This window comes from Gadus chalcogrammus, chromosome 13, assembly GCF_026213295.1.
Source record: "Gadus chalcogrammus isolate NIFS_2021 chromosome 13, NIFS_Gcha_1.0, whole genome shotgun sequence".
Lineage (NCBI taxonomy): Eukaryota > Metazoa > Chordata > Actinopteri > Gadiformes > Gadidae > Gadus > Gadus chalcogrammus.
The window spans coordinates 1,886,416-1,898,815 of record NC_079424.1 but is presented as its reverse complement, the minus strand read 5'-3'; the positions used below and the strand labels follow the sequence as shown (position 1 = coordinate 1,898,815).

The 12,400-nt window shown below is 43.6% G+C and overlaps 1 protein-coding gene across 1 annotated transcript in view; it reads left to right on the top strand.

Moving 5' to 3' along the window:
* LOC130402245 (uncharacterized) overlaps positions 1-9,736 on the top strand; it is a 20,657-nt gene extending 10,921 nt beyond the window's left edge. The window contains exons 3-5 of the mRNA XM_056606387.1: positions 526-834; positions 1,978-2,556; positions 9,711-9,736. Coding sequence (XP_056462362.1) covers positions 526-834; positions 1,978-2,556; positions 9,711-9,736 — 914 coding nt within the window. The remainder of the gene's footprint in view (positions 1-525; positions 835-1,977; positions 2,557-9,710) is intronic.
* Positions 9,737-12,400: the final 2,664 nt, after the last annotated feature.

Sequence of the window (12,400 nt, the reverse complement as noted above, 5' to 3'; positions counted from 1 at the left end):
AAAATGTTTCCTCCTTTCTGTTCTGTAGATACAGTAAATGCACTCTTTAAGAGTTGAAAGGTTGTTGGATGTGTTTAGGTTTACTAAGGTAAGGTTTCTATTGTGGTCTACTGAGTTCATGTTTCTATTGTGGTCTACTAAGGTCAGGTTTATTTTGTGGTCTACCAAGGTCAGGTCAGGTTTATATTGCGGTCTCCCAAGGTCAGGTCACAATGGTCAACCCTTTCTGGGTTCACTTGCACTAGTTTCAATTTGAGGTGCTGAACGGTTTTGCGTTCTTCTCTGCAAGCTCCGCCCCTGACCCCTTAATCTCTGAGCTGGAGTGACTTCCACTCCCTGGGAAATCTTTGTAGACACTGCTGTGATATTCAATCATGTATGTAAAGGCAGGCGAGAATACTGGGGGTGAATCCCCTGGGTCGCCCTCTAGTGGACAGGTGTTAGGAGAGAGTGAAGGGAGTCTCTGACGCTGCATCTCTAGATACGTGTTGTAAACGTTCACTACTCTCCTCCTGGTTTCCTCAGGTTCAGTGATGCCCACGGAGGAGGAGGAGGCCCCCAGCATCACAGAGTTCCACTCCTCTACCCACGTGTTGCCCGTGGGCCAAGCGGCCCGCTATACCTGCCACGCCGGCGGCACGCCGGAGCCCACAGTAGAGTGGCTCCACAACGGCAGGCCCCTGGAGAGGGACGGCACAGACGACCAATCAGAGGCCTGGGTGGAGAGGGGCTTCCTCTTCGTCAGAGGGGTTGGGTATGGCGTGAACACGGTCTGCTGCATGGCGAGCAACAGCGCCGGCACGGCCAATCACAGCGCTGAGCTGCTTGTCTTTGGTAAGTCCTGGATCCAAGGAGAGATGTGTGTTGTTGATGTATTCATAGCATTTTTGTTGATATATTCATAGCATTGTTGTTGATACATTCATAACATTGTTGTTGATGTTTTCATAACGTTGTTGTTGAGGTGTGTGTGGATATATATATATATATATATATATATATATATATATATGTTTCCGGTGTTTGTGTGTGTGTCACTATATGTTTATAGGTGTACTTTTTTTTTTTACAGTATAGTCACTTGTGTCATCCCCTGCTTCACCCAAAACGTAGCAAACCCAAAACCGTGATATGAACCGAACCAAGAATTCTGTGAACCGTTCCCTAGTTCTTGTGGATGTCATGACGTGAAAGAGGTGTTTTTTAAGTCAATTGACGTTTAGCTTCTACCGGAAGCAGACAACCAGCCGTGTATGTTGTCCAATTGAACTTAGCCTCAAACCAAAATTATCGATGGTTCGAAAGATCCATCGAGAGAATGATCTTACGAGCGAAGATCCATCGATATCGGGAAACGGGGCCCAGTTCTATGATTCATCAGTTAATCTCCAGCCTGTATGTGAGCTCAGCTTGTTCAGTCTGTTGTTTTCACAGGTGTCCCTTTGAAGGTTGATTGCAATGTGTGTGTATTTGGGAATCCAAAAGTTTAGTTACTTGGAAGATATTACAAATATTGTTTAGATATTTAATGTGAGTAATAAGCTCATCATACCGAACATTTTGATCTATAATATGTTTACGTAGTGTAATTATTGAGGGAGTAAATGCACTTTATACATTTGTCCTCGTTTCAATGTTTTGATTGGGACAGCCATTCGCACACACATGGGATTTGCTATTAACTCTAACTTTAATTATCTTAAACACAATGTGTGCTATTGCTTAGAAAATATACAGCACATGATTCCACTATAGTACCTATCATATGATATTTTTTGTCTTCCTATGTTAATGTTTGAAGAAGAGAGAGCGATCAAAATAAGAGTCTGAAAAAGAATAAAAAGAAGAACGCAGGAGAACAGTGATGATGATGATGATGATGATGATGATGATGATGATGATGATGATGATGATGATGATGATGAAGATGATGATGAAGAATGGTTCAGCAGCTCATCGTGTCTTGTTCTCCCTCAGATGCCTGTGAACTCACACTGGACCCGAACACGGCCTACGATCGACTCTCTCTGTCTGAGGACAACAGAAAGGTGACAGGGGTTGGAAAGAGACAGTCGTATCCGGATCACCCAGAGAGATTTGAGTCCCATCCCCAGGTGTTGGGTCGAGAGGCTCTGACTGGCCACTGTTACTGGGAGGTAGAGAGGAAAGGACTGGTTTATATAGGAGTGACACAAAGAGGAATCAAAAGGGAAAAAGGGGGTCGTAGTGGAGCACTTGGCCAGTACAAAAAGTCCTGGGTTCTTTATTGTTATGATGGTCGTTACTCTGCCATGTACAACGTTAAGAGAACAGCCCCACCTCTCCGCCCCGCTGGCTCCACCAGAGTAGGAGTGTACCTGGACCGGCCTGCTGGCACTCTGTCCTTCTACAGAGTGTCCCCAGGTGGAGGAGGGTCCTCAGACACACTGACACACATCTACACCTTCCAGGCCTCCTTCACCCAGGAGACCTCCTCCCTGGGTTTGGGTTATGGGAGGGGGGATCAGCCTTTCTGTGTCGGTTGTAGAAAAAAACCCGCCGGACTGGCGGGCGGGCGTGCACGCGCACACAAACACACACACATACACATACACAAACACACACACAGCACAAATACACACACACACACACACACTACACACACACACACACACACACACACACTCATACACACACACACTAGTTAGAGGATGAGAGGCTTTTGATGAAGAGGCTTTGGAGGCCTGAGAGGACTGATGACTCAGTGTCACTATGGCAGTTATAGTCTCTCGCGCTCTCTCTTTTTCTCTCTATTTTCTCTCTCTCCATCCCTCTCTCTCTCTTTCTCTCTCTCTTTCTTTCTCTTTCCTGCTGTCTGTCTCTCTTTGTTTCTCTGTATCTATCTCTCGTTTTCTCTCTCCGGCACCCTCTCGATCTCTCGCTCTCTCTTTCCTCTCTCTCTCTCTTTTCTTTCTCTCTGTCTCCCTCTCTCTCTTTCCCTCTCTCTTTTCTTTCTATACCTCTCACTGTGTGTCTCTGTGTCTCCCTCTCTCTCTTTTTCTTTCCCCCTCCCTCTCTTCTGTAAAGTATAGCATGATAAAACAAGAAAATACTTTTAAGATGTTCCATAGTTAGATAAGCAAATGTATTATTTGAAATGGCTATATAAAATACCTATTGATGGTAAATCTTTGTATATTTTCAGACTTCACCAGTTTTGGGCTCTGATCATTTTTGTTCATATTCCTGATTTACAACCTGATATGAAGCAGATTTTATATTTTATTCATAATAACCAAGAGGTTTATGGGATAATGTTGTAAATTACTTTAAACTGAAAATTGATTCCTTGTGTTCTGTTAGAACCAAACGGCCGCAGAACATGTTCAGTTATTAAAGATACGTGCACACCTGTTTATGGTTTGTAAAGTCTGCTGCTTCTATTGTTTTAGTCCTCATGTTTATTGTGTACGTGTAAGGGACTATTTTTCTGTTGTATTTGTTAATGAAGCATAATTGCAATAAAAATACTCAGCGGATCCAACTGAATGTTCTCGTGTGTTCAGCCGATGATTTCTCGTTTTATTATTGAATAATGCTTGCATAAGTGCCTTAAGAATAGTAATATATTAATCAGAAATAATATATTTATATTTTTTCGATATTATTCTCGGACCTCCTCCCTGGGTTTTTGGTGTGGGGGAGGGGGGGGGGGGGGGCTCAGTGTCTCAGTGTCGGTTTGAGGGGAAACACACTCAGACGTTTTGGATTTGAGGACTATGATAACATTATTTTAGTCATAATCCTAACAGACATAAACAGTTATGCCTTTCAGACATAAACAGTTTTGGATTGGAGGACTATGATATCATTTTTTTCTACTATTTTATAAAAAAATGTTTTTACGCTTTGCCATGTGGTGGACAGTAACGAAGTACAAGTAATTCGTTACTGTACTTAAGCAACTTTTTAGCGTATCTGTACTTTACTTTGAGTATCATTATTCTGTGAGACTTGACACTTTTAATCAACTACATTTCGTAGGGGAAAATCATACTTTTCTTGCTCCACAGCATTCCAAAAACCTGTCGTTCCTTTCCACGACATGCATGCGTGACCATAGACACAGCTAACCATTGCGGAGCCTAAACAACGTCCATATTAAACGAGAAGCACCATGTCAAGCCTAAACGGTTACGTTAAAAAGATGAATCGATTGGATATATAATTGTTACATATCGTGCATTTGTCTGTGGGAACCCCCGAATATATGTTATATGTTATAGGCTAAAAACAATGCTTGCCTGTCCAATAGTAATTAGGGGCGAGGGAGGGCCATCAGATCTGTCCCTCAAACCTCTGCGCCAGTCGTAAGGAGATTTGATTGATGATGTTTAGTCGAGCTGGTGTTGACCATAAGGTTGATGTTCTTGTTCTTGTATGAATGTTTCAAGTTGAAGTTCTACATGAATGTAAGGTCGTTTTTTGCATGACTATTTTAAGGGTTGTTTTATTTGAGCTCATGTACCAAACATACATTTTCACACACACACACACACACACACACACACACACACACACACACACACACACACACACACACACACACACACACACACACACACACACACACACACACACACACACACACACACACACACACACACACACACACACAGAGAATCAAGGCACTCCAGGCACTGTAGTATTTAAACTCGTGGTGACAGCCCTGTGTCATTTGCTCTCAGCGACTCTGGCACTCCCAGCCCAGAGAGTCAGCCAACATCTGTCACACACACACACACACACACGCGCGCACGCACGCACGCACGCACGCACGCACGCACGCACGCACGCACGCACGCACGCACGCACGCACGCACGCACGCTCGCACACACACACACACACACACACACACACACACACACACACACACACACACACACACACACAAACACACACAGATACACAGACACAGAGAGATGGATACACAGTCACACACACACATACACACACACACACACACAAACACACGTACATACACACACACACACAGACACATAGATACACACACATACATACACACACATACATACACACACACACACGCACAATTACAGACAAACACTCACACACACATACATACACACACACACACGCACAATTACAGACAAACACTCACACACACACACACACAAACAGAAACCCAAACACACACGCACACAGACACACTCACGCTCTCACACACACACACACACACACACACGCACGCACGCACAAACGAAGGCACACACACATACACACACACACACAGACACACACAGGCATCCCCGTCTCTTGCTTCATCTCCAGGAGAGATGCGTGGGGATGCGCTGGTCGGATCCCTGACACAGACCGGGTTGACATCCGGCTTCTGCCGTGCCATTAAATATCAGCATTCCCCCCTAATGCTTGAAACCATCATTTCATTGTTTATTCCCGTAGCGCCCTGAGCCACGTCTGGGCGAGTGTGGCTCCCGTATTCAATAGGACTTGTTACTACGCTCCCTGCAGCAGGGTGACAGGTGGAATATGTGAATGTGGCTGACTCATCAGTCTCGCCTGCAGCTGCTGCTGACTCACAGGCAAACATGGAGGAGAGGAGGGGGGAGACTGGCATCTAGGGCGTGGAGGGGGGGGGGGGGGGGGGGCACATGGAGGAGCTTCAGGCCTCTGGGGAGAATGGATGGCTCTGGACAAACGTGGCTAACTTCACGTACCACTAGCAGTAAGTACATGGGTAGATAACATTGTGTACATGTATAGCTAGCGTTGTGTATATCTATAGCTAGCATTATGTACATGTATATCTAACATTGTGTGTATGTATAGCTAGCGCTGTGTGTATCTATAGCTAGCATTATGTGCATGTATATCTAACATTGTGTGTATGTATAGCTAGCGCTGTGTGTATCTATAGCTAGCATTATGTACATGTATATCTAACATTGTGTGTATGTATAGCTAGCGCTGTGTGCATCTATAGCTAGCATTATGTACATGTATATCTAACATTGTGTGTATGTATAGCTAGCGCTGTGTGTATCTACAGCTAGCATTATGTACATGTATATCTAACATTGTGTGTATGTATAGCTAGCGCTGTGTATATCTATAGCTAGCATTATGTGCATGTATATCTAACATTGTGTGTATGTATAGCTAGCGCTGTGTGTATCTATAGCTAGCATTATGTACATGTATATCTAACATTGTGTGTATGTATAGCTAGCGCTGTGTGCATCTATAGCTAGCATTATGTACATGTATATCTAACATCGTGTGTATGTATAGCTAGCGCTGTGTGTATCTACAGCTAGCATTATGTACATGTATATCTAACATCGTGTGTATGTATAGCTAGCGCTGTGTGTATCTACAGCTAGCATTATGTGCATGTATGTCTAACATTGTGTGTATGTATAGCTAGCGCTGTGTGTATCTATAGCTAGCATTATGTACATGTATATCTAACATTGTGTGTATGTATAGCTAGCGCTGTGTGTATCTATAGCTAGCATTATGTACATGTATATCTAACATCGTGTGTATGTATAGCTAGCGCTGTGTGTATCTATAGCTAGCATTATGTACATGTATATCTAACATCGTGTGTATGTATAGCTAGCGCTGTGTATATCTATAGCTAGCATTATGTACATGTATATCTAACATCGTGTGTATGTATAGCTAGCGCTGTGTGTATCTATAGCTAGCATTATGTACATGTATATCTAACATTGTGTGTATGTATAGCTAGCGCTGTGTGTATCTACAGCTAGCATTATGTACATGTATATCTAACATTGTGTGTATGTATAGCTAGCGCTGTGTGTATCTATAGCTAGCATTATGTACATGTATATCTAACATTGTGTGTATGTATAGCTAGCGCTGTGTGTATCTATAGCTAGCATTATGTACATGTTTATTGTGGCAACCCGGCCGTTGCCAATTAAGGAGATGAAGAGCACCTGCGGAACCGGTGGAGAAGCAGCATAAAGAGCCTGCTTCTCCACTCATTCGCGGCTCTCTCAGCCATGGGGCTCGTGCCGGGAGGGAGCCGAGTGAGAGACAGCCGAGTTGGAGAGACGCGGTAGGGGGAGATCGCACAAACCCATCCTAACGCTAATACGCTTCCCCCCAGGACTGAGTGGGAGAAGACGGGGCCGATAGAGACGGCAACCTCGCAGCCGGACCAGACCCGGAGACGTCCCTGTTTACCCCATAAGAGGAAGAACTTATGTTGTCTTTTGTTTTAACTTTTTACACGTGAGGTGAAATAAAACCGAAATAAAACCGTTGACCCATAACCCTGTTTGGAGCGTCTCCTTTGGAAAACCCAGCCGCCGACGATCGGGGTTGCCACAGTGGTAGAGGATGCGGGCAACGCGATCCGTTGGGGTACCCCAAACCAGACCATGACGCCGCCAGAGACGAGGCCGCGGGCGACGAGGCCGCGCCAGACCGCCGCCGCCGCAAGAGACGCCGCCGCCGCTGCCGCAGGAGACGCCGCCGCTATCAACAAACAATCTTTGTGTTAAAACAATGCAACATGAAAGTCTCTGTGTGTAAAACTCGTGGATGCAAGAGTCGTCCAAAAGACGGTGAACTCTACGATGTGTTCCCAGAAAATAACCACAAGGATAACCACAAGGCTGCTTAGGTCTCGACGAGTCAAAAGTCGATGGACGGCAGAGAATGATGGGTCACTTGAAAAGATTTTAGCTAACCAACTGTAAAACGACTCTCCTGATCTTTAGTTCGGGGAGAGACACGTAATTGAACGTGTTGATCGTGTTTCTCCGTATTGAAATGAAAACCTAAGGCCACCCAAGTCTGGTGCCTTTATTTAAGTAGTAATTGAATGTGTGTGATTTAATGACATTTGTAATTAAAAAACAACACATTTCATTATATTCTATGTAGTTTTTCGGAGGCTTTGTTTCCTCAGCAGTACTTCTGTCATGTTTCTCTGTTATCGGAATGTACCGTCTGAAATCTAAACACATTAGACTAAAGTTACGGACACTTAGCATCCCAACAAAGCAATGGCTTCGCACAGAGCACCAGATGTACACCATTTCACTCTTCACTAGTTTTAGAAGCCTTCCGTTCATTCTCAAATAATCACTTTTTAACGACTCCTGGACCCATCTGTGCTGCACAAACAACAAGTCTACAGTCCGACAGTCACATCACACACGCACACGCATGCACACAAACTCACCGACACACATGCATTGCACGCACGGACGGACGCAAACACCGTACAAGGACGCGCGCACGCACGCCCACATGGACGCACACGCATGCACGTGCACAAGCACACTCACTCATGCACACACGCACATGCACACACGCACATGTGCGAGAACACCCAGGCCCGCACACACACCAACCTTGTATTGTCAGTCTAGGCCACTGTAGGACAATCACATAGATGTAATGGTATTATTCTATCTCTTTTCATGACTTTTTTATGACTTTCATATTATGGTACTTTTAAGGTAGGCCTACTTTGATTTTATCCGAAGCAATAACCTACTGTTGGGATTCATGTTCAAACAAACAAACAACCCAGTAGCAGAACAAACAAACAAAGTCTGATGTGTCACATTCTGGGTACGACTCTACCATTTTGCAACTAATAAATTCCAACAGTCTGACAGTTTTAATCTCACATAAAAACTATTTCACGGACTTATTCGGATATTCTAAATCAGTATTGCATTTTTTTTTTTAAAACCAAACAAACTGCATTAAACCAAATCGAGATTTTATACAGACCATATTTTTGCATAGAAAAGTGCTGAGCCAACAGCCTGGATAAAACCCGGCCCTGCTCATCCGACTAAAATCTGAATAATTTAGGAAGGCAAAACAGCAGCAATCCTGCATCAGATCGCCTCTATAAATACAGGTCACACAGAAATGCCTCTGCTCTAAAAAAAAAAACGGTTAAACATCGTGCAGAATATCATTCTTTCTCTGTTTGAAGAGGATCTCTGTGCCAGGTAACAGAATTGTTTCAGTTCGGCTAGAGTACGCCGCTGGTGCTGAAAATAAATAAATATGACAGTGTCAAGGCTTCCCGAAAGTAAAATAAACACCATAAAACAAGCAGCAGCCGAATCAGATATGATTGAACGTCCAGATAAACAATTCAGCCAGCGAATTCTTTTTTAAATGCCTCTTCTTCCATTCAGACTCAACAGGTCGCGCCGAGAGCAGAGAGAAGAGGAGTATTTTTCCAAAGCCCTATCAGATAGAGACCCTGCGGCTCAGAATCTCTCTCCCCTGATCCGTTATCTTCGCCTTCACTTATCGGGCTGCCGGCTGTATCATCTCGGTACCTCCTGTGCTGAGCAGAGGGTCTATCTCGCCCTACCTTCTCAACCCCCCTGGGCGCTGAGCTGATAAGGCTGCAGACAGGGCATCATCACACCGGAGATCCTAATTGTTTGGACTTTAACACCAATGCACGTAGAGAGAGCTGTGCAGCGAGAGGGAGCTTGAGAGAGAGAGAGAGAGAGAGAGAGAGAGAGAGAGAGAGAGAGAGAGAGAGAGAGAGAGAGAGAGAGAGAGGGGGTAATTCCGATTGTGTAAGATCAAGACTTCAGAGCAAACTCCATGAGTGTGTTCCTGGCTGTGAAGGTGATATCTCTCTGTGTCTTTCTCTATTCCTCAGAGTATTTTGGATTGTTACAGGCCTGAGATTTAATCTGTTGTTTACATTCATATTCCTTTGTTTAGTGTCTAAATCCGCTAGATTTTACATTAGTGAATTTACTTTTATATTCTTTGTAGTTTTCCTGTGTCCTTTTTCTAAAATGGATTTATTATGGAATAAAATACAGAACATGAAACCCACAAAACGAATCGTCGTAAAGTGATCCTTTAAAGATTGTAATTATGATTTACTATGGATAAAGGTGGAAAGAATAAAAAGAAAGATATTACCTCAGAACCTAAAACGATGGTGAAATTCCCCATACCGGTCCCTTTGTTGCTGTAAGAGCTGCCCATACTCCTGACCACCTAGCCTACAATAAAGGCCTCGTCAGAATTAAGGGCTTCCATTTTCCTCCTGTGGTTTCTGATCATCCCCCCGGTGCCCACTGTGACTCTCAACCAATCACAGTTCAGCCTCAGTTCAACGACTTCAGTGTTTGAACTACTGATAATGTTCTGCCGTTTCAGGACCTTCTCTTTGTCGCTCTGCCCGGTTCTGTCCACATCAGACTTGCTTGGGTGGTTTGCTTCATTGAACATGAACAACAAATGCGATGACCTTATATTCTCTTATGGAACTTTCCGACCATAATGCTTTTTGTTGTGTCCTTCACAGCAGGGTGTCCATTTCTCTAATGTGGCCAAAACAGAACCACACGGACAAATGATTACTGGGGCTATTAGGCTTGTGCTCAGTGTCTTCGGACGACTGCAGAGGTTTAATAGAGAGGAGTCCCGGGCAGCCAAACACCGCTAGGCACACTGAACTCCTATCAGTGATCGATGCTTAACTTCCCTGCTTCAGATCGCTGTGGTTCAGAGCGTGAATATCTATTAAATATCTATACGTATATATATTTGGATCCTAAAAGAACGGTTTTCAAAACCAATTTCACTTTTGGTTATACTGTTGGGATGTTCCTGGAGGGCGGCCATTATCGTAAAAAGGTAGCAAACCTTCTTTACTTTCCACAACAATGAAACTTTGGGAGAATATATCAACAATAAAAAGCATGCGCTTATCATAACCTAACACCTGTTTACTCGAATAACTCCAACCCTATACAGCCTGCCAACAAATTAGTCGTCTAGACGACTATGAGGGGTCAGCCATGTTAATTAACTGTTAATTAATTTTTAGTTAATGCTGATTACAGCAATAACAAATGGTTAATTAATGTACCTGTATTGTGGTACGGGTAGTACGGGTAAGTGTTTGTTTAACGTCTATATGACAAACTAGCTCCCAAAACAAGCAAGCTAGCATGATGCTAATGCTAATGCTAATCCACATACCTCCCAAACAGCGGACGTGTCTTTTCCCACATTATTATCGAAGCAGGAGCGGAGCGAACAGGTCAGAACCCCTGGATGTTAGGGAAGACTGAGTGGAAACAAACCAACACAGTCTCACTCCAAGTTTGTCAAAATTCGACGCTTGTTCAGTTGCTGTTTTGGCCTTCACTGCTGATGCAAAGGGTTTCCTTGTGCATCTTCATTCGACGCAGGGGATTTCAACTCCCTTTCAAATTCCCCCGAGGCGATGTCTGACACCCAGGGAAAGCGCTCCCGCAAAACTTTATTTCGTACGATAGTAGGGGCAAGTACTGCCTTTTTCGCCTCTGATTGGTAAGAAGGGCTCTCCTTCGATTGGTTATTTGATTTAGCACTGAAACGGGTTAGGGTTAGGTTAGTAGTGGTTGGGGTTAGGGTAAGGGTAGTAGTGGTTAGGGTTAGGGTTATGTACTTATCACTGTTCACCGTGGAGGGATTACATTGTAATGAGTTGAAAACCACAAGGACACCCTCTGCCTCAGCAGTTAACACCAAAAGCCGCTGAACAAGCGTTGATTTTTGACGAACTCGGAGTAAGACTGTGTTGAACAAACAGGTCATCAGAGCTCCCCCATGGATCAATGTTTTTTTGCAGGTTTGCTTAAAGCTAGTCCTGTCAGGGTTCAATATTGACAGGATTAGAACCCGACAGGTGCTGTGTAAACATATCCCCTCAGAAGTGATCTTGAATCTTCCTGTTTATAAAGGAGTAGCGTCAGCTTTTGTGTGTCTGTCTCCATTGATTATTGACTTTGCTTCACTCCCTAATACAATGAGTAAAACACATCATCTATACCTCATGATATTACGTTTGGGGGAAAGTTCAGAAAGCTATTTATTACCTGCCTTACAGATATAGTAAAAGAAAGTACATTAAAGAAAAGCTTTTGGAAGTAACAAAGTAACAAACTAATAACCAAGTTATTTTTCTCTCTGGGCCCATTGTGTCTACAAAAGCTACCGTGGTAAAGAAATTCAATTATCTTTTTAACAGCAAACCGGCCGGCCACATTTTACAGCATATCTGCTCCCAAATGTGGAACGTAAAATGGTTCAAAAAGTATTTACTGTTTCCGTTCTCTTTGCTTAATACTTTAATGTTGCTGTGGAAACGGGTGTTCCGTCCACAAGTAACCAGGACACATTTTGTGCTTACCAGAGAGCTTTATACTGGGCCTTAAAACGATTAATTTTTCTGACGGCAATTTGCTGTTTCTTCACCTATTGTTTGGTTTTGTGTGTGTGTGTTTGTGTGTGTGTGTGTGTATTTGTTGGATAGGGAGCAAAAATAAATACAAATGCTGTTTTATA